General features: G+C 42.3%; 1 protein-coding gene across 2 annotated transcripts; it reads left to right on the top strand.

Annotated features, from left to right (window-relative positions):
- SMYD2 (SET and MYND domain containing 2) lies at nt 1-27766 on the top strand. 2 transcript variants are annotated; one of them, XM_072332029.1, is made up of 13 exons: nt 1-448; nt 3074-3137; nt 9159-9269; nt 10844-10904; nt 11961-12014; nt 13427-13551; nt 16972-17039; nt 18681-18783; nt 21040-21150; nt 22866-22986; nt 23748-23922; nt 25244-25352; nt 27373-27766. In XM_072332029.1, exons 1-13 carry the CDS (start codon nt 267-269, stop codon nt 27451-27453), a joined length of 1365 nt encoding a protein of 454 aa, XP_072188130.1. In that variant the 5' UTR covers nt 1-266; the 3' UTR covers nt 27454-27766. The 2 variants fall into 2 exon arrangements, with proteins under 2 accessions (XP_072188130.1, XP_072188131.1); XM_072332030.1 differs by lacking the exon at nt 11961-12014 and having other exon boundaries at nt 4-448.
- The last annotated feature ends 181 nt before the right edge of the window (nt 27767-27947 follow it).

Raw genomic sequence — 27947 nt, forward strand, 5'->3', positions numbered from 1 at the left:
GGCACGGGCTGCCTTACGTATTTCTCAGGGCACTCCCTGCTTGCGCCGTTGAGTGCTTCCACCGCACGTGTGAGTGGACGCGACCCCCACCCCGCTGCCAGCACGCTGTGGAGCCGGCTCTGCTGCTTCCCGGGTGCCCCTCCCGGCGCCAATCCCCCGCCGGCCGGAGGAGGCGCTCCCCTGGCGCCCGCTGCCGGTGTTAGGCGATCCGGGCCCTGTCGGCGAACCCGGGGTCCTGCCGGTGTAGCCCCTTCGCCTGCAGAGGGATGCGCTCGGAGGCGATGCCGCAGCCCGGCGGTCTGGAGAGGTTCGCAAGTCCCGGCAAGGGCCGGGGCCTGCGGGCTCTGAGGCGCTACGCTGTGGGAGAGCTGCTCTTCAGCTGCCCGGCCTACACCGCCGTGCTGACCGTCAGTGAGCGCGGCAGCCACTGCGACGGCTGCTTCGCCAGGTAGGGCTGCGGGCCAGTACGAGTCGGGCCGGGCCGGGGAGCGGGGCCCGGGGACCGGTTGTGCCGGGGCCCGCGTTCGGTCCGGTAGCGGGGCTGTGAGGTGGGCGTGGGCACCGCGAGTAGCGGCTGCGGAAGGAGCTCCGCGGGCAGCATTGCATAGAGAAACCTGCATACCCCGTGCATTCGCTGGCCGTAGTGCTGCGGGGGAGGTTTCGGAGTGGAATTGGGTTCCCTCGCTTGAGAGCCGAGGAAACTGAGGAGGAAAAGGTTCGGCTGTTTTCGCGCTCTTACAGTCACGTAGATGCGCGCGTGGCTTCCTGCGAGAGGCTGAATCGCATCCTTGTCGGTTTGTAGTGCTGAAGTATGAGACTGTGACAGGGGAGGAAGGGCCTGTGGTTCCCAGACCACTTACGTTGCATTTCCGTGGTGCACGTGGCCTGCCTGGATACTTCTTCAACCAACAGCCTTACCTTCATTCTCTATGTTGTTAGGGAGGCTGAGTGCAGGCAGCGTGAGCAGGGCTCCTTTCACAGAGCGCTTCCAGAGCCGCACACACTGACTGCAGGCCTGGTGCCTGGCATCCCATAACTCCATGCTTTGGCAGTTACAGAATCATAAAATCATAGGAGCTGGAAGGGACCTGTGTGGATCATCAAGTCCAGCCCCCCTGCTATGTACCAGCTGCCCTCCTGGCTCTCTGCGAGGCTGCTGAGGCACTTTAGAGTTATTATTAGAAAGTTATCATCTCTTGAGTTTCGTGTGGTTTGTTTGTTCTTTGTTTCTTTGTTTGTTTGTGGTTTTTTTGTTGTTGTTGTTCCTAACCTTAAATTGGCTTTTGTTGAACAATCACACCCAGATTTCCCTCGTTATGGGATCACAGAACCATAGGGGTTGGGAGGGGCATCTGGAGATCATCCAGTTCAACCCCCCTGCCAAAGCAAGCTCCCCAGAGTAGGTTACACAGGAAGGCATCCAGACGAGTCTTGAATATCTCCAGAGAAGGAGACTCCATAGCCTCTCTGGGATACTTTCCATTCTCTGTTGTCATCAAGTAAAATTGTAGTGATAGTAGTGACCTAAAAATATTCAGGTCTCTCTCATAGAGTTACTTCTAGCAGTCAGCAGGAACAGACTATTTAAATACTGCTTATTCTCCATGCTGCCTTCTCCTATGGAGTTCTAGGGCTGCACAGTGATCAAGGGAAATACACTGAATGTAGTACCATAGTAGTTACAATGCAGCAGACCAAAAGCTATTTCACATAAGAGTGATGGGGTTCCACTAGAAGGAAAATACCTCACTGCAGTACCTGGATCTGATGTTTCTCAGTAACGTTTTGTATGTGTTTCCCATTTAGCAACAGTGAAATAGAAGCAAAACCAGTACATACTACAAAAAAGGGCTTAATTTGGAACTGTATTTGTTAAAACTGCAGTGTTAGGAGGGTTGTGGGTAAGGTCTTGGTGAGAGAAACTTATGTGTGCCATTATAAAAGTGAGAATAGAAGGACATATTTGCATCAGGTGATATTTGTTACTTTAAATATGCAGCTGTGCTCAAGAGGCGTGCTGTCAGCAAGCAGAATGCTGTTGGTAGCTTGAAAGATTTGTGTCTCACTATCAGCTTTGCAAGAATGATCAGGGGATGTTGAGACTCTCAAGGCCTTATGGACCCCCAGTGCCAGAGACCTCTGTGAAATGCCCTTTGCTGTTGTGTTCTATGAGAACACTCACTAATGTTTTACTCCAGTATATACTTTGTAATTACTACAATTCTTTAAGACAAATTTTGTTGCATCTTGTACTAGGGAAATTGTATAGACATTTTAAAGCATTTGGTACTACTGAGAGATCTGTATTGCTGTCACATCAGAATGTCGCATTGAGTAACACATGCTGTATTGGTGATAGGACCTGCTACAGCACATGCACCTTGAAGCAGGAAAGGATCTTTGTTTTGTCAGATCCCTCTGTTGGGATATACCCAAATTAAACAAAGAGCACAAGGCTTAGGTGACTGTGGGATGCACAGCTATCCATCACATGCTGGACAATGGGACAGAAAGAGGCTGTGTGGTTACAGAAGGTGGAAGAGTATTTAGTAATATAGCGTATTTTCTCTTGGTGTTGGGAGGTGATTACTCACAAAACAATGATTGTGCTTTCTGAAGCAGTCAGAGAAGCAATGGAACTGGAAGAGCAGAAGCAAAAGGCTAGTAATGGTGAGCAGGTATATAGAGAAACAGGGAAGTTCTGAAAGCAAGGAGAAGTTAGTTATCAGCATGCAGCTTGTAGTGCCAAAAAATGAAATTGTCTGTCAAGCAGCACAGAATAAAACATTCCCAGACCCTGTAATTTAGGACAACAGAGTGCTTTTGCATAATAACAGCTGTTAAGAAAAACTTCCTTTTGAAACTCTAAACAAATCAGAATAGCATCTGCCATCTGAAGTCGGGGTTCAAGCTATAGTCACAGTGTTCTGAAGAACTGTGAAATGCTGTACAGTGTTCTTCTCAGACGACCTACGTGGTTACTAGATTAGCCCTCAGTAAGAGTTTCATACCTATTAGTGATAAAGGATGTGTTTGTATTTCACTGAGCTTTATTGTCTGTTTTCTTTTAAAGGAAAGAAGGACTGTCCAAGTGTGGAAGATGTAAGCAGGCCTTTTACTGTGATGTGGAATGTCAGGTACGGTAATGCAGTATGTGTGGGAAACGCTCACATGCATTTATTGTTTGTCATTGATAGCCTCTAATTTTAACTGTGGTTAATAGTAGCCCAGTCAATTTCAGCATCCCACAGATGCTGACCATGGAATCGTGCATTGAACAATTACAGGATTTGGACATGGTCTGCATGAGTCTTTCAAGATCAGTAGCTCCAGGGCTTGGTACCACTGAGACTTTGATTAGAGCTGCCTGTCAGCCCACTAATTATGTCTGTATTAGTTTTTTAGAGCACAAACCAGATAAATTAACATTATCTCACTAAACTATTAGGTGAGTGAGCGTCTAAGGGAAAAATCATTAAAAAACTAGTTTAAGGGCTTTTCTTGGTTTTCTTTTGTTATTCTTTATATACTGTTGTTCTTTTAAAGCCTCCCAAAATAGAATATAAGCAAGTCTACAACAAAGTAGAGCAGTATGAAGGCATCCAAAACATTTGCATGCAGTTTTAATTACAGCTTTCATCTCAATATTGCAATAGGCATCTTTAAAAAAAAATATTTTAAATCCCTAATCAGGTATCTAGGGTGCTTTAATTTCAAGCGTGCATCTTACTCTCATGTTGAGCTAGTGGCAAACTTTAGCCTGTCCTCCTCTTTCTGTTGCTCCCACTGGCTTCCAGCTTTCCTACAATGTCTTAGAGAATTATGGGTGAATTGCATGGCTTTTTGGCTTGGCAGTTGGGCTCAAAATGCTTAAAAGATTTATTTTTCAAGGATGTTTGCAGTTGTTCAGAGAATATTGAGAGACTGACAGCAGTTGCACTGGGAAGAAATAAAATGTTGTGTAAGCATCTTTAATGCCCTCAAGAGAAGTCTGAAAGAGTTTTAATGACAGTGTTGTGAAAACCCATGATTCATTCATGAGAAATGCTTATTTGGAAGAAGTGCTTCCATGTGTCATTATTACTTAGTAAGCCCTTAACTACATGAGGAGAGGAAATACTTGAACAAAGCAATTTGTTGGTTGTTTAGCACCTTCTACCTAAGATTCTGAGTTTCTTCTCTTGCTGTATGATGTTCATAGTGGTTTATAAAGCATTTAACTGTCATTACAAGGCTTACTGAAGTTGGAAATCTCCCTGTTTGTGCCAGGAAAAACAGCAAGTTGATAACACAGGTGCGTGGAAGTACTAGGACTTGGTTCTGCTGGTCTGCAGTCCATCGCTTTTACCTCCAAACCTCTCCTTCATTTCATTCCCTCAGCATCCTTACTTCTGTTTTGTAGCCCTGACAAATTTACACAGTAAGAACAAGGAGGCTTTTTTTTCTCTCTCCCACCTGGACAGTCTTGTCCACATTCTGCTTTCTTAGCTTTCTTTTTCTTTATGGTCAGAATGACATTTTTATAGTAAGATATCTTCTAGGAAGATAAAACTGAATTGAAACCGGGTATCATTGAAACTACAGGACAAGATGCTCAGCCAAAGCCTGTCTGATAAGTTAATGAATTAATAGCTTTTCTGTCTGTTGGTGCATAGTGTGATGCTTCAGATACAAAGACCTTTGATGAAGTTATGACGTCTAGACAGTACTGTGGCAAGCACAAGGACTAGCACTTCACTCTTGCTGATGATCCACCTCTGGCTTTCAATGCCTTTGGTAATATAACATTATCTTCTATGTTTGGAGCACTCTGTATCAGTCTTAGGAAATTTATGAGTGTTGCTGGGACTGAATTCTTAGACATTCTTTCAAAGTTACCTTCTGGCATAGTATTGTCTAGAAACCAATCTCCCTGACTGTATATGATGCACAATCTACACTGTATCTTCATCCCTGTCTTGTTCAGAAGCACTTCTCAGCACTTCGGCAACTTTTTTTTTTCTTTTTCTTTTTTTTTCTTCTCTCAGAATAACATGGTTCTTGAAAGCAAAGTTATTGTCATTGCATGGATTTCCTTGGAAGCGTCTTTTGGGCTGTTCTGTTAAGCCATATAGCAGCCTTGCTTTGAGGTTCTTAAAACACTTTCCAAGCATTTAATGCATGAAATGTCTGAGCATTCTATGTGGCATTTGTGTTGAAACAGGGTGTACATGCACAAATAAGCACTAACTTGCTGAAGATCATACTATTGGTAACAGGGTACATCTCCTACCATGTGACAGATGATTGGTGTATAGACTAAGCCTTGCTTGGCAGTATAATACCTTTGCCCTGGACCACCAGGGAAAGGTAGTGCTGAGGTGTGAGTGAGACCAAGTTTTGCAGTGATGTAGTGGCTAATTTTTTTAGGACTCACTCCATATGTTCTCATACTGGGCCTGCTACAGTTCCTGTACTTGTCTGTCAGTTTATTTGGTCTTGCTTTCCTTTCCTAGCCTCTAATGCTGTTCCCCTTTTAAAAGGGTTTGAGAGTTGCAGCTGACTCGTACCAATTCTGCTCTTCGCTGTTGGCTCCTCAAAGCACAGGCCTGTTATTATAGTTGTGGCTTTCAGACCCCATCTGCAGCTGTTCAGGTCTTGACTTCTTAAATTATAATAATTTTAGTCAAACAGCAGGAGACCTGCGCTTATCTTTTCTCTTCAGAAATTAGCTGCTGAAACACTCTAAAGGGAAATGTTTTAAGGGGGTTATATGGGTGCAATTGTGGAACCAGTGAACTTGAACCAGCTACTGGAGCTCCTATTTCTGTTACTACACAGAGCTATTATTTATCCCAGGCAGAGTGGAGATCAGCTTGCCAAAGTGCAGAAAGAGATGTTTCTGTCAGGACTTTCCATATCTGTAATATATTTATGCAAAATATTTAGGGGGGTTATTCTTGACATGTCATGTTAAAGAGTGTTGGAGTTGGTATTCCTGGAGTAAGGGAAACATATTTTTAGTTGTAGATCTGGAGTAAGCATCAAGCAGATGTGTTTTAAATGGGACCTTGCAGAAATTGTCTAATCTTTGCTTCTAAGCTGCAGAAGAAATGGGGAATTCTTGCTGTAACAGTTCTGTGCAGGAGGAATTTGATACTACAAGAACCTGTTTAAGCCTGCCTTTTGGAAGAGTTTGTTCCCCTACCCAAAAACTTTCTGTGTTATCTCTTTCATAAATGTCTCCTGTGAACCTTTTGAACATTATACAATGGAAGTCCAATACCCTCTCTGGCTCAGCATTCACTAAACTATAGTAGGGAAGGATGTGAAGGATGTGTGAAGTTCTTGCTTTTGCTGCTTGATGAAGGGCTGCGTGTGAGAACCTTACTGGATAATGCCAGGCATCAGAAGATGCTTCACTGAAGTTCAGTTAGGGACTTGAATGAATAATATTTGAGCATAATTGGGCCAGAAGAAGCAGGCTTATCCCTTTTGATGGTTTGTCAAGCATTTCTGGCTACTGTTTGTGTTTTGTTTCAAACAAGTGAAATGTGACAAAGCTTACATCCTACAGAGATGTCCTATGTTTGGAAGAAAGGAAGTTTGGATGTGGTTAGTGGGCATGGTGGAGGTAGAGTTGTGGTTGGAGTTGATGATCTTAAATGGTCTTTTCCAAACTTAATGATTCCATGATTCCAAGTGCCAGGATGCTTGTTTGGGTTTGAGTTTTATTCTGGGTATGAGGTGTATTTTTTTTAATGCTGAGTTATATGTCAGTGTCCTGGAAAGTGAAACTGTTTTGAAGGACATGATGGAGAAGACCATTTCCATGCTTGAATGTGAAAAGCATGGGCTTTAAAGAACTTCTGTTCCAAAAGTGTTGTCACACACTCCTAAATGAAAGGAAAAATACTCGGAATGTAAGGAAAATAGGAAGAAAATAGTATTAATATAACATCAGGGATTCGGCTAGAACAATGCTACCTGTTATAATTCAGACTGCTTAGGAAAAAAGCATGGAGAAGAATGCAAAATACAGTCCTGCTGAGATCGCAGGGAAAACTGCTGTCCCAGTGTTTCCATCCCAGATATTACTCAGTCATCAGTGCTCTCTCTTCTTGTAGTGTTTCAGCCTTTTATCTCATTTCACACTATTCAGCCATATCTTGTCCCTTTAACCTCCCTACTAGTTCATATAACCCAGTATGAATCTGCCTGGGGAAAGATTTTAATTAGGAATGTGTAAAGAATAAAGAGAACAAACGGACTTTTAAAAACACTGCTTTGAGACATGCATGTGATTTTTGCATTTGATTTTATTTTATCAGGTAATCTTTCTTGTTTATTTACCCAGCTTGTATGAATGCTGCCATACAAAACTTTAGGCTCTGTTTCTTTGTTTCTTGCACCCCAGAAGCAAGTCTGAAGCGTGAGTGTGCATGAAGAGGTGAGAGCTGAAGTTTCAACTGTGCACATCTTCATAGCATTAGTCTTTGCTTAGGAATCCACTGGCTATCAGGAATTTTCCAGAGAGAGGTCTTGGGGCACACGTAGGAAGTAAGCCTCTAGGGGGGATGCGCTTCATAGTGTGACAGCTGTAGGACAGTTGGGAGTGTAATTTCACATGACATGATTACGGTGTAATATCCTATTTTAGTTTGCCTGGTCTGTATGGCTGTGTCCTCTTAGAACAGCTACACTTGAGCTTATTTCAGTCAGCCTGCATGCTGCTATTGGTTTGTTTCTTTTTCTGAAGTGGGGAATACATTGAGATATGAAGGATATTGAAGCTGACCTTGTGAGGTGTTGAATCCTCTTGCAGTGTTGTATGGCTTGAAGTTCTACATGAGGCTGGGGCATGCATTCACCTTCTTGTCCTAATACAATGAATTTCGAAACCTATACACATTCAGGGCTATTAAATTACACATTTCAGTGGAAGAATGTTTTGGTGAACCTACTCTGCAATTAGAGGTATCAGCTTTTGTTTTGGTCTACGTAACCTTTGTGTAAGTGGGACAGCCAAGGCAGGATACATTGCTCTGCATTTTTTGGGTTATCATATGTGGCTTCTGGTTATTACTTCTCCAAATAAATTAATCTTCCTGTAGTTCTGCTGCTCACACCTGAGTGTTTTAGATAACCTAGGATGCCCCAGACAGCCCTTAATGTTTGTGTTTAGGCAGCTGAGTGAAATCCAGTCTTTCTTCTGCTTCTGCCATTCGGCCTTTCTGATGGGCTATTGATTTGGTTTTAGTTTTTATTTTTTCTGAATAAGGACTACAGGGCTGTTCTAACACACTGTAAGTGTGTCTGGGGGGAGATACATAAAATAATAATTGTGCATTGCATGAATATAAGAGTAAGAATATTTCCATACCTGATTAAAGAAATAAAATATGATGTAGTTTGGGAACAGCCCATGCCAGGCTCTGTATGCCGTTGCAGAGAGTAAATCTGATTCTGTGCTAATCTCTGAAGGTTTCTGTTACTTTGGAGGAGCCTGTAGACTGCAAAAAGTCAGTCGCTTGTGCCATTCCTCACAAGTTCTATTGTATGCTGAGCTAGGAGTATGCTGTACGTTCTTCCCTAAGATGTATTTTGTCTTTATTAGAGTGTTTTAGTTGCCTAGCTGTAGTCATATCCTACAGCATTTAAGGAAAAAATCTGATTATTCTATTCAGCGAGCCTGGTTCTGACCTTAAATATACTCATTCTTCGTGGTTGTGAATCCATTGACTTCAGACACATTACTCCTGATTACACCAGGGTCATGTCGTAATGAGGGGCCAAGGTATTAAATGGAAATGAACCCAATAAAGCCATCAAGCTTAGACCTACTCTGTCCTCACATGCTTGATCTGAACAATAAGAACTGGTGGTTTATAAATCATGTTGTCTATTTGCTTCTTCACCACTTAGTTCTTTTTTTTTTTTTCCATTGAATAAATGAAGATGTTCTGACCTTAACTTATCCCTTGTGAATTTGTTTGTAAAAAGCAGGATAGCTGCGGCCCTCCAATGTGACTCAAGCTTTTGTTTGGAATTAGCGAGCGTCATCTTATTTTTTTTAAAGGAAACACATTTCACTTGACCTCTAGGATCTGCTGGGACTTGTTGTATCCTCATTTTTATCTTCACGGCTAATTTTAAAAATAATTTTTCTACATTTGCAGAAGGAAGACTGGCCAATGCATAAGCTAGAATGTTCTGCCATGTGCACTTTTGGACAGAACTGGAATCCCTCGGAGACGGTGAGGCTAACGGCGAGGATCCTTGCCAAACAGGTGAGCAGAAAACTGGACTTGGGAGGTATGTTCCTACGCTGTGTGCCAGGGAGGACAGGAAAGTGAAAATTGACCTACAGTAACTGTCCCAGCAAAGCACAGGCATACTGGCTTCCTATGAACAGATAGGTGTAATATAGAGCATGGACAGCGGAATGAATGGCTCATCAAAACTCTGTAGTAGTGTCAACACCATTGTGGTAGTCTAGCTGAAGACTTAGGGGAAAACAGTAAAATTATAGTGAGTCTTAAGCTCTCCAGCTGTAGTTTGTGGCCCAGATAGTGTTGAATGGAGTCGAGAAGTTTACAATTGAGACTCACAATGTACACGGTGTTTCAGAGTCTGTTCTGGTAGATTTGAACTCTTGGTTACATGTGTGGGCTAGCACCACGCCTATGCTATTGTTAGAGAAAAAGGAATGAGACCTGATTATAAATCAGTTAAATTTACTCTTGTAGTGTCATCTGCCTGCAGGCACTGACATCTTCATGAAGAAGTTGCCTGCTGTACTGTTTTTCAGCTCTACCTGTGTAGCAATGCCCAGTGCATTTGTGAGTCAAGAACACCTCTGGGGTACTCACATATTGATGTTTATGATTACTGGAGTTAGCTGGTGAAAAACAGGGATTGAAAGAACCTTGATCTTTGGTGAAAAAGAATGTCGGTAGTAAGGACGTAAGGTTACAGTGTCAATCACATTTCAGTTTCCTTACCATATGGAAACTGAAGACAACACGTGTGCTAACAGAGACATGAAAGGTTACTACACTGCGTATCTTTGCAGAGCTCTAAACTCTCTGCAAAAACAAATCCTCTTTGAAGCATATTTGTGTGATTGAGGTTTGCTTATGTGGCAAGGGCAACCTGGATACTGTGCAGAGTGAGGATTTTGGTGGCCAGCTGGGAAGGTAGTTGCTGTACTTGCTGTGTGTGTGAATGTATGTGTGTGTGACTTAATTAAAGTATGGTTTGGTGGTGATCCACAAACAAAATCGGATGGTTAATGACAAAAAGTCATTGGAATAAATTCGTGCTTTTATTGCTTACAAGGAGGGGGGAGAACCCTCTATGTCATATAAAAGCTAAATATGCAAACCATGGTCCCTGAACCTCAGCTGCTGGGCCACCTGCAAAGCCATATTTAATGGCCAAGATTACAAAGAAGTGGCCTTAGGCCAACAATGGAGCATTGCTTTTGAACTCTGTCAACAGTCAGTTTATTCACTTTCCTCAAAGCGAAGCCTGTCTCCTGCCTGCTTGCTATTGTTAGCAGCTTTCTGGGTGTCTAGAACAAAGCAAATGACATATTTAAAATACCATTCAGTTTATGTATATAAATTTGATAAGAGTTAATCTTTGGCTGCCTAATTTGGTGGAGAGAAAATATTTCTATGGTTTAACTAAGCGCAGTCAATTTAACTCATTGCTGTTTGACTTTTATATATTTCATATGCATGGATTTGTTTGATTTACAGGTGAGCGTTCCCAGCTTAGAGAAGCACAGACAAAACAGCCTACCTAGAAACACTAAAATATTCTCTTCTTGTTGCTTTTTTTCCTCCCTTATTGCTAGAAAATTCACCCTGAAAGAACACAGTCAGAAAAGCTGCTCGCTGTAAAAGAATTTGAATCACGTAAGTAAAAAACAGGGGCAGTTGTTTGTGTTTGTGTTTGCTTTACCGCTTGCTCCCCTCCATCAACACTTTTTGGAGCATCTGACTTTATTTTCTACTTGAAGAAGGAATAAACAGAGAGAACTGTGGTTCCTAGCATTTTGAATGATAGCATAGTGCTATCATTTCTTTTCTCTTTCTTTCTTTTTTTGCCTTCTTTTTTTTTTCTAGTTGCTTGTGGGATTGTGAAACAAGGGTGAAAACCTAGACAGAATTAATGCTGCAGCGTACATCCACCTCATGGCTTTTCTGGTACTCTGGTGTCTTTTGAGAATCGTAATGTTGTAAAATTAAAATAGCTGGTATTCGTTACCAGGAGGCATAAAATCAGAGACAGCACAGTTGCTTGATGGTGACAGTGACTAAGGGGCTAATTGCAGAACCCTCTGGACTGCGCTTCACTATCTGTCACTGCCAGTCAAATCTGACATGTTATATGTGATTGTATTGAAATTCCATGTCCTAAATGCTCCAAAATAATCCAAGGAAGGAGATGAGGCAATGGCTTGCGTTTAACTGCAAGGCTACTCTTTACATCCTGTGAGGCAGAGTTAGAAATTGAGCAACTAGGGGACTAATATCTGTCCTGGCATTTCCACTGGTCTGTCATTTCTCTTTCTTGGTGCTGGAGGCAATATACAAGGAGACAATAGGTTGATATATTCACATTTCTCACTGATAGTTTCCAAAACCCTTTATAAAATGCTGAATACGTGCAGCCACTGCTAGAAGTTGAGGTAGCCAGGTAACCAAAACCAGCAGAATTAGGATTTAATTTGTTTACTGGGTGAAAGCTATCACAGCTCTTTGGACAGCTGGAGGACATAAAGGGGAAAAATGCCAACGTTTGACATTTCATAAGGCAAGGCTAATTTTTGCAGGTAGGTTAATAAGTTTGAGGTGAAGGAAGACTGCTAAGTGCTGAAATAATTTCTGTATGTTCTTCCAATTGCAGTGTGTGTTTAATAACATATTAATTTGGGAGCTGAAAGGCAGATGTGTTTTGTTTTTTTCCAGTTGCAGTGTCTCCCTGGTCCTCTAGGAGCCCTTGTTCTGATTCTTCTCTTGGTAGTAAGGTTCCCTCTTATTATTTCTGCCTTGTTGATTCTCCTCTTACCACACCTTCATCATGCTCAGCAGTAGCCTTGCTCTTTGTAACAACTTATACAGGAGAGGAAAAGGTACCTGGTTTTCAGCTCAAAGTTGAAAATCTATTTCTGGCTTGTCCTAATTATCATCAAATTATTGCATTTCATTTCTCCCAGTATTTTTGTGACTCTCTTCTCATTCACATCTGCTCTGACAAATGCTTCTTCCATTGTTCTGCAGCCTTTTTTGGAATGTTTTTCTCTACTGTTATTTTGCAGAAGGGAAACCGATGAGTTGCTGTCTCTTTTAGAACAGGAAAGAGCAGATGGCACCGCTACAGTGAGAAAGAGGATTAGGAAAAACTTTGCAGAATTCTGTTTCTGAGGCTGAAAGGACCTAAGGGAGGGAAAGAACCAAGAGCACTGTGTCAGTGATCTGACTCAGTCTGAGTGGATCAGGCACCTAAATGTCCTGTAGTCCACAGCTCTGGCTACAACTTGGCAAGGGCCTTAGGGTAAATCTCCGAGCAAACCCTGAAGGGAGTACAGTTGGCTGGTGAAACCAGGATGCTTCAACTGATGTTCCTGCCATCTCTTGTTGTCCTCACATGCCAGCAGATGAAATGCACCTCTGTGAATTGCCCTGTAGCCCACAGAGATGTGGGTGTTCCCAGGTGCTGCTGCGTGCCAAGGCAGGTCCCTGCAGTAGGTCAAGGTGTGTTGCCTTCCCAGGCTCCCTTATGTTATTCTCCTCTAACTGCAAAGGGAGCCCTGGTGACTAGCCCCAGCATTAGCATCAGTCTTTGTGAAGTCACTGTCACACATGGCTACAAGTAGTTAGTGCCTCTGCTAGGAAAAACTGTGTCTTTTGAGAGCAATGATAAGTAGCATTCCTTATCCGACTGGCTCATACTGATGAAGATTAGGTCTGCATGAGGGTCTTAACACTCTGTGAAGAAGGTTTTAAGAAATGTGTTATCTAAAAGGATTTTGTACCACACTAGACAGAACCATGTAGCTCATAAAATCATCTTAAACAGTTGAGGACAGTTCACTACAGTAGGTAGGCTTCTAGAGAGATGGCTTGTCTGCTTGCTAGGGCTAACAAATGCCTATTAAACAGGGTAACCCTTCTCCCAACAATTGTCCAATTACCACTTAAAATAAAGATGTTTAGAAAGGGATTTTTAAATCCTGCATGTTCTTGTAGTGTAAGTGTGGCCTTGGCAGAAGAAGCATTATTTTTATGGAAGAACAAACGCTTCTTGTGCTACTTCCAAGTAGCTGCTCTATGAGGGGTTTCTGTTTAAGTCCAGGCTTGTTTAACTTAAGCCTAACTGAAGTTCAGTGGGGAGTGTTCCTGTTACTGAAATGGAATGTATTCTTTGTCCACAGACCTTGAAAAACTAGACAATGAAAAGAGAGAGCTGATTCAGAACGACATTGCTGCTCTTCATCACTTTTATTCAAAGCACTTGGAGTACCCTGACAATGCTGCTCTTGTAGTTCTCTTTGCACAAGTAAGTTGGCTAGAATGTAGTCTGCATAGGTGGATGGTACTGTAGGGAGGAGTTCAGCCTTTCTGAAAGGAGCAAAATCTTACAGGTGATGGAAGTGATAGCTCTTTGCATGGGGAGAACTGAGTGTGCTTGATGGCAAAGATGCACTTCCTTCACCGGAATTGGCTGGACACGCTCCATTTCAGTAGTGAGGGAGAGATTCTTATCTTCATATTTTTCATGAGGTGCTTCTCAAACACTGAAGAAGATGGGAAACAGCCTTTAATAGACCCTGTCCAAGTTAGGCTTTGGGCCAAGCATAGTGCAGCTGTTGGTGGACATAGTCAAAAAGCTACTTGCCTTTAAAGGATCTCAGTGGCAGAGAATAGGAAAGAGCAACCTGAAATTTTATCTGACCTATGGCTTTTAAATGCAATCAATTAGTTTTGTCATCTGGAGAGATGAAGGCAAGGCAGGATGTCTTGTTAGATAAGTTTTAAAATATGTCACCTCTCTTCTCTCACCTGATTTTCATACACATCAAATATGTTGTAGTGGGTGAAATAATGCAGAAATGGAATGCTGAAAGAACCCTTATCTTTTTTTTTCCTTCTTTTTTTTTCCCTGTACTTCCAAAGAAGCTAGTTTTAAACTTCTGAGTAAAAAGTTTAATTTTGTGCTATGGATAAATGTTGTCTGCTGCAGTGAAAGCTGAAATGGCACCACCCTTTTCATATAGTCAGTTATGTATCAGTAAGGAGACACTTTTACTATTGCCTTAATACAGGCACTGTTATGTTGTAGAGGAATGATTCTTAAGCGTATTTGGCATCTGTTCTTCATTCAGTTGTTCCAAACTATACATTTTCCCCTCAGTAAAAAAATTTTCCATTTTAAAGACTTGACAATTTATGTTTGTTGAAGGGATACTGTAAATAAATCTGTACCTCCTGTTTCTTGCATTGTTTCTGTGCTGGAATGTAGGTAGAATCCCCCAGAGATTGAATTATTTTATATAGAATGAGATTTCTTCATGTCCTATCCTGGACCACCAGATCCTGGTACTTCAGGTGACTGCTGACTCCTAGAATTGGTATTCTCTCCAGTCTTCCCTCTGGGTACCAAATGTCACCTTTAGTTGTCATGTGAGTTCATCTCGGTTATAAGACAATTATCTCCAACTGAACATTGACATTTTTTTTTAACTGAAATTTCCAAAGATTGTCTGGAAGCTCCAGAAAGGTGTTCTATAGGATACAACATTTTGATGTTTTGACTCCATTATGAGGCATCATTCTGGAAAAAGTGGAGGTCAGTCTCTACTTGATACATGCAAACACATTTTCTAATCATTAGTTAACCTGAGCTAAAAGCAGTAGCGTGGATATGGTGCTGTCCCTTTGTTTTGCTTCCATAGTTTCTCTGGCCTTGTATTTTTAATTTGCTTCTCCATTTATTCTTTTTTCCCCATAGCTCAGGGCAGCAGTTTGGCACAAGGATACCTCTGACTCCTTGCTCAGTGCTTTTTGGGGCTTGGTCTGGTATTGCTCCTTACCAGCACAGATAAGGCATAATTATCTTTCAGAGCAGAGCAAAGATTTTTCTCCAAAGCAGCCTAGTCCTCCAACACTCTCATCTCCAGCTGTTGGTATCGTTCTACTCTCTTCTGTCCCTCTGGAACATAACTCTTGAGACTATCACTCTGCCTCCTCAGTCTCATCTCATTGTACTCTTCAGCTTCTCTTCAGTTTTTCTTTCAAGTTCTGGTGTCCCATCCTTTCCTGTGCCTTACTTTGCACCTTCTCTGTTCCACCATTGGGAACAATCTTGGCGTCTCCTTTTCTTGCTCAAGTTTCTTTACTCCCGTCATGTTTCCTTTTTTAGTCATGCATTCCTCTGGGGAAAACAGTGCTATCTCATCTCTTCTGTTTGCTCCTCGTGTGTCATTTGTGGTATGATGCATTCAAGAAGTGGGTTGTCTCTGGCTTAGTGCAGGGGAATTGATGATAACTCACTACATATTTTTAAATATTTTCCTGTGATTCAGATCCATCAAGCTGTTCTCTATGTCAGCCTTCGAAGCCTTATGTTCTTACTTGCTGTTGATGTAATCTTTCTCTTCTATTGTTTTGTATTCAGCAACTACATTTTGGTTTTGGTTCAGGTATGCTCATATCTTGGCTAGTGTTCATTTTGGGAGACAGGGAGCCTTTGAATGCTAACTTGCTATAACAGAGAAATAAAGATCAAATAAAGGTACCAAAAATACTGGTAAGTGAATCAGAGATGCAGGACACTTAGCTATGAACTCATCATGAACAATTCATAACTGAAGGGTGGCTTTGGAAACCATTTCTGCATTTCTGAAATCTCATCCAAACTGCATTCCAGCCTGTGAGGCATTACAGTTAGTAGTGTTTGTTGTCGCCTCCTGCCTTCCATAACACGTACTTGTGCTGTACTTGATTGAATGCTCTTGTGCCCATTATAGCTTCATCTGGACTTCATTATGTGACAGTAGTTCTTTCAGTGTTTTTCTGACACTTATGTGAGGATTTTAAGGATTTTAGGGGAGAGGTTGGTGAGTGTGGCTGGGGTTCTCTGGGCTGGCATGTTGGTGACTTGCAGTAAAAACGAAATAAAATCCTCATTTGAGGTACATCTAGGTCACTTAAGTCAGACAGAGTTGAAAGTCTGGAAACATTCTTTTGAGCTTAGCGAGAATAAAACAGGAAAAGGTTTTAAAACCTGTTTGAACCTATAAGAAAGACATATGAATAAGCTTTTTATTCTCTGATTAAATTAGTATTATGCTTCCTCACACATTCTGTTCTTTTTCTGTCTCCTCCTATGTCTATATGAGGTTCCAGTCTATCTCACTCCCTGTGTTCTTCGTATCTGCTTCAGCTGTAGCTCATACATGCAGCCTTTGACCAGATAACATCCTCATTGTGCCAGATCTCAGTAACACGTGCTCCTTCAAAGCTCTGCAGTGCCTCAGCCTGGCTGGGTTTGCCGCTCCTCATCCCTGCGTTGTTCTTTGCATGCATAGTTCCACTTCAGCCTATTGTTGGCAATGGCCAAATGAGATCTCCTTGCCCTGTCGTTGTTACACATGGTGTTTGCAATGGTCTGCTTTGTTGGACACTCTTTGTGGTGCTTTTTTCAAGCCCTTTCTCTTGATTAGCATTTCGAGGTGTAATCCCTTAGATGTTGTGTCCTGAGCAGGTACAAGTATTGGACTGACAGTTCTTTGTAATCCTGCACGTTCCTTTGGATATGGATTTGTCCTTACTTCACATTTTGAGATGTCATGTAGTTTTTCCATGAATACTGGTGAGATGTAAAGAAAAGTATAAGCAAATTGCTGCCCTTAACTTTTAAGTATGAGAATGTGATATAAGTTGACCAGAATCTGAGTTAGTCTCTCGTTTTTCCTAGGTTAACTGCAATGGTTTCACGATTGAAGATGAAGAACTCTCTCATTTGGGATCAGCCGTATTTCCTGAGTAGGTTGAGTTTAATATTGAAAGAAATAATAAAAACAATTCATTTAAAAACAAACGAAGGTGCTTACGCATGCTTAGAACTAGACCTGTATTGAAAGAAATTAAGAGTTAGTATTAATTTGTCATGTTTAAAATATGCTAACTAATAAAATCTGCCAGTGATTTGCAGCAGTTCTGCTTATAAATCTGGTAAATGTGGTAAAATTGTACTTGGAAGATGTTTTGAAGTCCTGTAGCTCTGGCTGTGAACTGTACACAGGTTGGTAGGAGACAGACTTACTTGGCTAGCAGGTTCTGGACAGGGACATCAAGTAATGATCAAAGCAAAATGAAAAGGATTGTAAGTGACTTGCTTTATCCACATGTTTCTGCATTGCCTGGGTATTATGCTTCACCTGACGTTAGCAAAAAAAACATCCCTTCTACCTTTGTTCCTTTGCAAACCATAAATCTCTTTCATAACTTCTTTCAGCTTCCTCAGATGTTTTAAGAACTGCCATGCTTTATGTTGCTACGACAGTGGGAAAAAATATGTACAACCTCCTCAGCTTTACAAACAAACTGCAGATGTTAGTCATTAACTGCAGGTTGTGGATTGGGAAGTACAGCTCTCTGTGAGGCCATGTAACTTTTTTTCCCTTCAAGTCTGTACTTTCTGCTTCTGTTCTTTGCAAACTCCACAGTGCGAGTGCTATCAGTTTCCCTGTGAGGTGTGGATTAGTAGTAATTATGTCAAGGCGATTTCAAATGTCCTGGTGCCCAATTAGAGAAGGGCTTGATTTGCTGTATTCAGGTCCTTGCTTCAGCAGGGCTGGACTGTGTATTTCTTATCCCTGAAGGCCGTGAAATCTCAGCCAAGAACAGGGTCATGGTGGGAATAGAATATGAAACCAGGATCCTTTGGAATTGAGTGCAACGCCATCCTTTGTAAATGTTCAGCATCTGAGCCACTACGAAAAGACATTTTTATTATTTCAATAGCTTTGAAGAGAAAGAATTAAAATTAACCATTTTATCTTCAGTAAGCAACAGACTGCACTCCCAAGCTTGGAATCAGAGGAAAGTATTTTTCAGTAGCAGTCTTGAGCTTTTTTTTTGTGTAATGTATGTGCTGGTATATCAAACAGAGATCTCATTCCCACTTTAAGCATGGAGGCTGTTTATGTTTGCACAGAAGTGAGATAAATTCTTAACATTGATCTTAAATGTGTGCAGCAACTGTATTTGCTTGTTTCTTTGTACCTAAATGGGTTTCTCTTTCTTTCTCCTCAGAGGAGAATGGTCTGTTTCTTACAGATAGCTGAATATCTGGTTGCTGGTAGTTAAGGTGTGCAAATAGCCCATCAGCTGTACTGTAGAGCTGTAAGAATGGGGAAATAATAACTTGCCTAGTCCAGCTATAATAAGACTTTAAAATTGCAGTGATCCATTAAAATGGCCATTCTCCATATTGATGGGATAAATAACAACACAACAGATTTTCCCCAGGCTACCTTCATATTAAGCCTCACTAAGAACAGCTTGCAGAGGAAGGCTGACTAAAAGTCCTTTCAAGCTTGTTTGTTTTATGAAGTGTTGCTTAACTTTTTGCCTGTTGCTTTTGGTGGGGAGGGAGAAAAGTTCACTTTTCTGCCTTTACAGTGTTGCACTGATGAACCATAGCTGCTGCCCAAATGTGATTGTAACTTACAAAGGGACGCTGGCTGAAGTCAGAGCTGTGAAAGAGATTGAGCCTGGAGAAGAGGTGGGTGCACTATGTTTGAATGTATTACAGCGCTGTGTACACATGTCCTAAAACAGAATCCATCCTGCTTTTCGTTCTGTGTTCAAATCAGATGACGGTTTAATAATAAGGGGGGAAGAATCTCTTGTTTCCCAGAGAAGCCTGAGATGTAGCTTTAGAAAAGTTGGGGTGGTACTGAAGGACTGAATTGATTCTAGGAGGCAGTGTCCTATTTTGTGTTAAAACAAGGGATGGGCACCTGCATCAGTCACTGCACATCTGCCAGCCTCCGTCTCAGTTTATCTGTCTGTAGAATGCGGCTTAGTTTGCTGATGTTTGGCTGGTGCTTTGAAATTCCAAGATCAAAGAAAATTATTACTGCTGTAATAGTTCCCAGTATAATAGTAATGGAAGTGAAGCCAGAATAAACAAGGTAAATGGGAACAGATAAGTCCTCTAACTTCTGTTTCAATCCCATGTGTTGTGGATGCTCTGTCCAGTCGTGTCACTCAGCACAGCTTAGCTGTTGAATCACAAAAGAGCTAGAATATGTTTCTAATTGGAGCCGAACAGTGATGGATAAATTAAGACCCTGGTAAACCTTCTCAGTCAAATAACGAACTTGGCAGCAATTCTTCAGCAGCTTATTTTTACTTCAATAAAATTAAATAATAACAAATTCAATTAAAAATCTGCATAGTAGGCAGACTTGGGGAAGTTGTTCATGTGTCTGCATGGGGTGAAAATACTCTGGGGATGGAGTTTGCATGGAGATTGATTGTGGGTCATTCACTACTGTTAATTTAGCCTTCAAGGTTAATGCTGATCAAAACAAGTTCAGATTTGACTTTGACAAGTCCAGCTGATTTCTGAAGTACGTAACAGAAACTTTGGAGAAAGAGATAGGGGTGGTTTTCCTGGATTGCAGCCGTTCACCATTGTGATCCGAGTGACTTCAGTTGCTGGGACGGGGTAATTCGGGTGACCACCTTCTCAGTGTGCTGCTTATCATGATCTCACTGTGGTGCTGGTTGTCACTGCAGATGCACTGTGGTAATGGACAGAGAGCAATCTTGGTATTGGAATTTTCCCATGGAGTCCAGGCATTTTCAGCATTTTTGGAGAGCAATTAGAAGGGGAAGTAAGGAGTATTTTACCTTGCTGACGTCTTTTTGTTAAACAGTATTTTCGAAGCTGCATCGGTTCTATAGGATCTCATTGCTTTTCTGCGGGCTCTCTTCTGACATTTAAACGGACCGGTGATTTTAACTTGGGCTCAGTGCAGTCTTATGGCCTGTGTCTCCACCTTCAGGTTCAACATAGGCATTGCATCAGAAATTGAAGTGCTGTAAATGCTGTTACTACGTTTTGCATGTTTGGAAGGGAGGAGTGTGGGAGAAGCTGTGAGATCATAGAGAAAGATTGGGAGCGTACGTAACATCAAATTACACGTGCGTTTTGCTTTGAAGTAACTGAAAATTGAGGAAATGAAACTAAAAGTCTTTCTTGGTCTGCAAAATTATCAACTGCACCGCTTGTGGCGTATTTCTTGAGGGAGACATCGTTTAAAAAACAACACTAAAGCTAATTGAAGGGGTTCTTTTCTGGTGACCACTGAAATAAAGAGAAGCTTGAGAACAGTGTATGTGAAAGGCTTTAAAGACGATCAAAACCAGGTTTTCTTTTCCTTAAATGTTGCCACTGAAATAAATCTGGTGTTCATCCTTCTAGAACTGGAGCACTGGGACTTCTTTTGAGAGATCTAAGGGTCTTCTAGTAAGTTTCTAAAGCTACCGGTGGCTGCTGTTGCCCCAATTTTACTCAGTTATCAGAAGGAAAAAATTGAGGCTCCAGTCTCTGAAAAACCAGGCCACTGTAATTTATTCCAGGCCAGATACCTGAAATCATTATTTTACTTCTGAAAAGTCGGCATGTCTTTGTAGTCTTGACAGGAGTCTGAGATTTATGGTGTTATAGTTTCCTTATCCACACCTGAATCTTCCTCTCCTGGATCTAAGCCAGGGTAATATGTGAGGGAAATTCCATACTGAATAGGAAAGGAAACACTTCTTTGTCAGGTTGTGTTCACAAATGACAACTCCTGATGCTTCTGAGGGGTTTGGTATGTGAGGGAAAAGGCAGTTGATGTGGCTACGGGGATTCGCAGGTTGGGTCAGTGTGTAGTTGTCACTCTGAATATGATTTCCACAGAACTGGTAGCCATAAATACGTGTATTTGTACTGCTTTTCATTGACTGTTGTGTTTTTACTGCCCAGGTTTTTACCAGCTATATTGACCTGTTATATCCCACGGAAGACAGAAATGACAGGTTAAGAGACTCCTATTTCTTCACTTGTGATTGCAGGGAGTGCACTATGAAGGAAAAGGTAATAATGGGATTAAATTGGCATGAAACGGTTCTGACTGTCAGGGCACTTACCCAGCTCCCTAGATGTGATGTTCTATCTGGCTTAATTAAATTTTGGGAAGTAGGGTAATAGAGGGCTTGGTTTTTATTTTCCTTTCTGTAAGACTTTCTTATGCTCATTCTTTCCTGATGTTTCAATTATGACACATCACAAAATTTCCAGGTGGATGCTCATTTAAAGTCGAGCTATGAAGTGAAGATAAAAACTTTGTTAGAGGTAGATAATTATACTGTGTCTATACTACCTGGCCAGAAGAATTCAGATCAGTACTGAGTTTTTAACTGTGTGTTTTCTGACTCAGTGACCCCTTGGCTGGAGCATTTTTGGGGTCCTGTTCTGGCACAGAGTCCTGCTGTAGTCCCTGTATGGTACATCTCTGTCAATTCTATGTGTATGATTGTGCTGGATTATCTGGAGACCCAGCAGAATTTGTGCAATGGGATTTCCTGCAAAGGGCATCATATCATTCTTGTCGCTGACAAGACAGTGTTGGGTCACAGGCCAGATTTACCCTCATTAGGCACCTCTTGGTGCCTTTCAAAGGACGAACATGCAGACAGTGTTTCTTAAAACAGGGTGCTAGTTACTTTGAACAAAAGCATTTATCATGGGAGGGAAAGGCAGCTAAACTCAGCAGACACTAAAACAGCTGTTCCTGTCCTGCCAATTAATTGATTGTCCTTAGTGGAGGTTCTAGGAGAAATGAGCCTCTTGCAGCAATTCTGTCATCAAGATAGATCTGACTGGCATAATTCGTGATCCTTAAGTTCTAGGTTGTTTCCACTCCACATTTTCACAGAAGCATCCATTGAAGAGCTGCTGCCCAAAGTGTCCGGACAGCCGCCTCCTTTCCTCTAAATGGAGTTTTTGTAACTTTTTTCCAAATACTGCTCAGTATTCTCATTTGAGGCCATTCTGTTGACACTGAAGTTGTGTTTTCTCCCCACAGTTACTTCAATTAGTAGTAGCCAGGATTTCATTGTGATTTCTAGTAACTTGCTGATCATGGGATCACCTGTCACTCTGCCTCCTTCACTCCTCGGAAGATTTCTCTATAGCTCTCTTAGCTGACGGTTGCAATCATTAAAGGTTAAAAGAAATCTAGCAACAGTGTGAGGCTCAAACAGTAAAAGATTGTCTTCAGATTGCAGCCGACTCCTTATGAAGTGATAAGTTAGATAGAAAGATAAGAATAAGTGGAGCTGTCCAGCAGAAAGCCAATGCAGAACAACAAAATGTGTGGAAATACATTTTTGTTTGTCCTTATGAAGGCTACTTTTCTCATTTAATATCATGCTATTTTCCCACTGAGCTATCACATGGTGGATAGCTTTAAAGCTAAATGTATTTTAATCCCTAATCTCTCAAAAGCAGTGAAATTTTCTATGTAAAGCTGCTTTCATCACAAAATCTAAAAGCTCTTGGTTCTTTCAAAAGAAGGGACCTTGTGTAAGTAGAGGATGGCAGATGAACTAACTGGGAGGCAGAGGATTCTAGGATTCCCAGCCAAGGTTTTAGAGAAAATGCAGGTGCACATTCTGCCCTTGTTCCTACATTCTTCGACAAGCTTAAGTCTCCATCTGTGTCTTTTTATTAATTTTGTGCCACAGAGGCACCTTTTTTTTTGTAGGGCTTGGAACCTGCATTCATGACTTCCATTGTGTTCCCTTCAGGATAAAGAGAAACTGAAAATCCACAAGCTGAACGATCCTCCATCAGCAGAGGCGGTACAAGACATGATCAAATATGCCAGGAACGTGATAGAGGAGTTCAGACGAGCCAAACACTACAAATATATCCTTTGTCTCACCTTGTCTACACTGTCTTGGCCTGCGCCCTAAAGCTTACCTGCTAGCTTGCTTCAGAAGTACCCAGAGGAGAAGTACTATGACCTCTAGAAGTTAAACATACCTCTGTCCTCATTATGGCTGGAGAGTTCTTCCTGGAGACAAGGGCAGTTTGTCATTGCAGGTGTGGGGCTATGGGACCGTGTATTTGTTGGCTCCTATGCAGTTGTCAGTTTCTAATAGCACGCCATACGCTGTCTGCACAGAACAAGCCAGAGCCTGGAATGAGCACAGGGGTGTGTTTTTTAGCATGCAGTAATGTTGCCTGGTTTTGAGTGACTGTGTGTGAGGCTGCAGCTACTGCTCGTGGTCACGAGCCTACCTGTCCTGACTGGTGTGATGGGGCGAAAATGAAAGGTGCGCTGGGCCAGCAGACCTGATTGAGTAACCACTGCACAGCGAATCTCATTGCTCCTTCATCTGACAGATCACTGGAGCAGCAGCAGCTCAGGGAAGCAGCTTTCTTTGTTGCTTTTTCAATCTGAAGGTTACATTTGTAGAAAATCTGAGTAAGGGGGGGAATAATCTCATGAATGCCTCTGAGCATGGAATACCTCACAAAGTAGCACAGAAGCACTGATGCCCTTTGAGAGAAAAAAAGACTCTTCAGAGCCATTCTGAACAAGGTTAGGGCATCTTTTTTTCTTTGACATTATCAGGCAGCTGTCTGATCAGAACTGTGCATTGGGTTCCTTGACTTCTGCATACCTCCCAGTGAATTACTGGAGATCTGTGAGCTCAGCCTGGATAAGATGGGTGCAGTGTTTGATGACAGCAACATCTACATGTTACATATGATGTACCAGGCCATGGGTGTCTGTCTCTACGTGCAGGACTGGGAGGGTGCGCTGCGTTATGGGCAAAAAATTATCAGGCCATACAGGTAAGTAAGAGCCTTTTTTTTTCCCCTTAACGCTCTAATTCGGTAATCTGAATAACTAAGACAAGTTCGGGCAGAGATTGCTTCTCTCAGTACCTAATGTACAAATGCACTACCTGTGACATCACTGCTTGAAACAGAGTGCTTAAATTTAGCAGTTTGTTACTATCAGAATGTGGCCTGCAGTACAGAGTTTCAGTCTGAAGCTCACGCTTTGAGTTTCAGGGTAAGTTTATTCCACCCTGGGTACTGTGCCTAATTCTGGTTGGTTTTGTTTTTAATATTCTCCTAATGGTTCACTAAAGCAGAGCTTTAAAGTGTCCTGCAGTCCATTTTTGTGTAAGGTCATGGAGGCAAAGCTGGCTGTTAGTGCCAACCTCCCACCCCCTCCCCGCTCCTTCTCTCAGCAGCAACTGCAGGATCAGGACCGGGCCCAGGGCTGCCGCTGAGCAGCAGAGGGAGCTGGAGCTGAGCTCAGAGGTTGTGCGGTGCCCCACGGCCCTGTCTGCAGGCGTGGGAGAGTGTGCAGAGCGCAGCCCTGCGTGGAGCAAGGCAGCACATAACCTCTGTAGGAAACAACCGGTATTTTCCCCAGTACTTGTTTTGTCTTTTTAAAGCGGTGATCTTTATTTTCTAGAGGCAGCCAGTTACACGCTGCATGTGATCCTGTCATGGATCTCCCAAGCAGATTCTTGTCTTTGAGCCGTGACTCTCCTGCCATTCGGGGGGATCATGAGTGGAGCTCTCCCTTTGGAGCAGATGCCAGAGTCAAGTCACAAATCGCTTGGCAGCGAGCAGTGATACAGAGAATGAGCCAGAGCTTTCTCCCTGGGGACTCTGTACTATTTATCTTCTCTGGGACTTGCCCGGCTCTTCTGGCTCTAAGCCTGGCATTCCAGGTCAGCTTCACTGAACTGGGCTCTGTCAGCTCAGTGAAAAGCAAGTGCGGGGCTGATAAGTGCTGCATACACTGTTGAGGGACCCCAGCTTTCCATTAAAGACTGACCATGACGGGATAAGCAGAGTTATTTCTGCAGAGGGTGAAAAATGGTAACAGTGCAGTCATTTTCTGTAGCTGGCGAGATGAAAACCAGTGACAAAAAGTCACTGCCATCTGACAGCTGTTCAGAGGCATATGGGAGCTTCAGTTCAGTTCCCAACTGACAGGCAGCCCCATCCTTGAAAAAACTGGCACTGGCTCTTGGCAGTCACAGCAGAGGGGCTGAGCGGTGAATGTGCAGGGGCGGGAGAGGCAGAGCAGGGGGCAGGGGGAAGCTCCGGGTCTGCCATGTTTGATAAAGGCTGTTTTCTTTCTCCTTTGCAGTAAGCATTATCCCTCCTACTCGCTGAACGTTGCCTCCATGTGGCTGAAATTAGGGAGACTGTACATGACCCTGGAGAACAGACCAGCTGGAGATAAAGCCCTGAAGAAGGTATTTCCTGGTTTCTTCATTAATAATACCAATTTAGGCACAGAGTCATTGAAAGGTGACATCCTCTTGCTGGTAAGCCTTGCCTAGTAGAAAAAGGCAGCATTTGTTAAGGTGTTTGTTTGGTTATAGGAATTATGGCTTAGTTGTGCTCTGGGTCCATTCTCTACTAAAAGGAGCCTTATCTTTTCACAATGGACTTTCACTGTTACACATCTTCACTGAGCTAGAGCTGTGCTAGTGCAGTTGGAGCACAACTGCAGCTTCTCCTTACTTGCAGGGTAAGGCCATAAAAAAACGGCTTAGTTCTTCAGAAGGGCACAAAGTGCTTCATTGATGCCCGTGATTTCTATATCCAAGTTCAACTAGGCTTGCTTTTGGTGGTTATTTGTTCTGGAACCAGTAGATTTGTAAATAGCTGAAGGGAATTCAGTGCACACGGTAATGCTCAAATGGGCAAATACGGCATTAGATTTCACAGTTTTCTTCACCCCTTCCTATCAGCCTGTTCCTTGTTCTTTAAGTTTTTATTCCTTTATTGTTTTTTACTGCTCTGTTGCACGCTTTTTCACTTTCTTCCCCTATTGTCGTTGGACAGAGGTTTATTTTGGTTTCCTAAGTATCAGTGACTGCTGCAGCATATAATAGCTCAGTGTGGAATGCCAGGGATTTTGTTGTTGTTGTTCTTTTACATTTTTGGATGCTGGCAATTTTTTAGCCAGCAACAGCAAATCTGTACAGCCACGGTGAAGGACGGTGCAGAAATACACGCTCTCAAATGTAACCATCACCTGATTCAAAATGAGAGTAGGTTTTTCTTCACTGCGGTGCTTCAGCTTCGACTAAAACTGGGATTGGTGCCACTGCGAACATGGGCTGGGGAGCGGGGGAGCTGTAGGTAGGGTGGTTGGCATAGTTAGCTTCCTAACACAAACATTTTCTAATGACTCATTTCCAAAAGCTGCCTGCAGGAACTGCCCAAAGTCATCCCAGCCCCTGAGGTTTCCAATTCAGTGGAAAAACAAAACCATTGTTCTCTGTCACTTTGCAGAAGCTCATCCAGAAGGCTGTCACTTCTTTGGGGGCAGGAGGGGGATGCAGTCATTTCTCACTGCTGCTGAGATAGAGCCTAAGGCTCCTGTTGTATCAACTTAGCTAATAGAAGAGGATAATTCCATAGAACTTCCTGAGGGGAAAGTGACTAAATGCTGTTACTGTTAGGGAGCTGCAGTTCTTTGCTTCATCTGTCTTAACACCGTGGTCTTTAAATATTCTCAGATGCTCCAAATTTACTTCTTTCAGTCCTGCCTGCTGCTGTGTCACCTTCCATACATCTGGGGCACTGCTGTCCTTTTCCCAAGAGGAAGTTTTCCTCCTGTAACCCACTCTGTAGTACAATGTGGATATTGGCAGGAGGTTGCAGGGCGTTGGGTTTGGCTGACCACAGTGTTCAATGGTAGGAACAGAGCCGTGTGTAGGTGAAGTGGCAGGGAGTCTGGCACAGCAGAGCCTCAAGATGAAGAGATTTGGTTTTCACTTCAACAGCTGCTTCCTTCCTAAAGCATTGGTGGCCCTGGAGCCAGCGAAGGGTTTACAGAATCAGGTCTGAAATACCTTTTATAAACTTCTGCACTAGCCTTGCTTGAGGCTCTGGCAGCTGAAGGATGAATTGGTAGGAACAGAGCTTCCATCTGATACTGGTTAAGTACACTGCCAGAATATTACCCACCCCACGTGCAGTTTTCTGTCCTGGAGCTGGTTGCATTCAAAGTAGTTTTGTCAGGAATATGATTTTGAAAGGTGCTTTGGGATCCTGTAAGATGAAAGAAGTATTCTATGAATGTAAAAACCTTTATTACTTAGTTTTGAATTTCATTTTATTTCCTACTGGGTTTGTGACTACAAGGGGACAAAATGTAGCTAGAGGTGTCAGACTGCTTCAAACCTCCAAAGAGAGTATTTATAGCCTGGTGTTATATATGAATCAATTGTGTGAATATATTTTTTTTTCCCCTTTTCATAGGCAATTGCCATCATGGAAGTAGCACACGGGAAAGATCATCCATACATTTCAGAGATCAAAAAGGAATTAGAGGACCACTGAGCCTTTGAATCTATGCAATCCTTCAAACCTTTATTTAAAAAGCCTTGTTATGGAAACCTTCAGGAGCGCTTTGAAAAGCGGTAGAGTATGAACGCAGTTCTGTCCTATAATTGGAATGACAAACACACTTAGGGTTTGCAAAATGTTTCTAGCCTCTACAAATCTACAGTTGCCTTTTCAGTTGTTTTTTGATGGAAACAGCCACGATTACTTGGAGCCTCTCGACTGCTGCTGCAAAAATGGCCAATTTTTCTTTAAAGATTTTAATGTGCATCTTATTAATGTAAAATAAAGTGGTCTTGACCTCTCTTGATTCTATTTGTACTCTTCCATGACTACAAATAGTTTGACGCTTTCTCCAAAGTGGTTTCATTTAATCTGTCCAATTAATGAGCAAAACCGATGTGGTTTTGATTGTTGTTCTGGCTTAGTTTCCATTTTCTCTTTTCACAAATCATTTTTGCTTGCAGTGACTTAGCTGAGAGAAAGGAGAA

Source organism: Excalfactoria chinensis, chromosome 3 (assembly GCF_039878825.1).
Source record: "Excalfactoria chinensis isolate bCotChi1 chromosome 3, bCotChi1.hap2, whole genome shotgun sequence".
Lineage (NCBI taxonomy): Eukaryota > Metazoa > Chordata > Aves > Galliformes > Phasianidae > Excalfactoria > Excalfactoria chinensis.

What these genes read in the sequence shown, in the direction of transcription:
- SMYD2 (XM_072332029.1), top strand. Translation starts at nt 267, where the DNA reads ATGCGCTCGGAGGCGATGCCGCAGCCCGGCGGTCTGGAGAGGTTCGCA. An exon ending in TTCTGATTCTTCTCTTGGTA is followed by an intron (nt 12,015 to 13,426) that starts GTAAGGTTCCCT and finishes CTTTGTCCACAG; the next exon opens with ACCTTGAAAAACTAGACAAT. An exon ending in AGTGCACTATGAAGGAAAAG is followed by an intron (nt 21,151 to 22,865) that starts GTAATAATGGGA and finishes TGTTCCCTTCAG; the next exon opens with GATAAAGAGAAACTGAAAAT.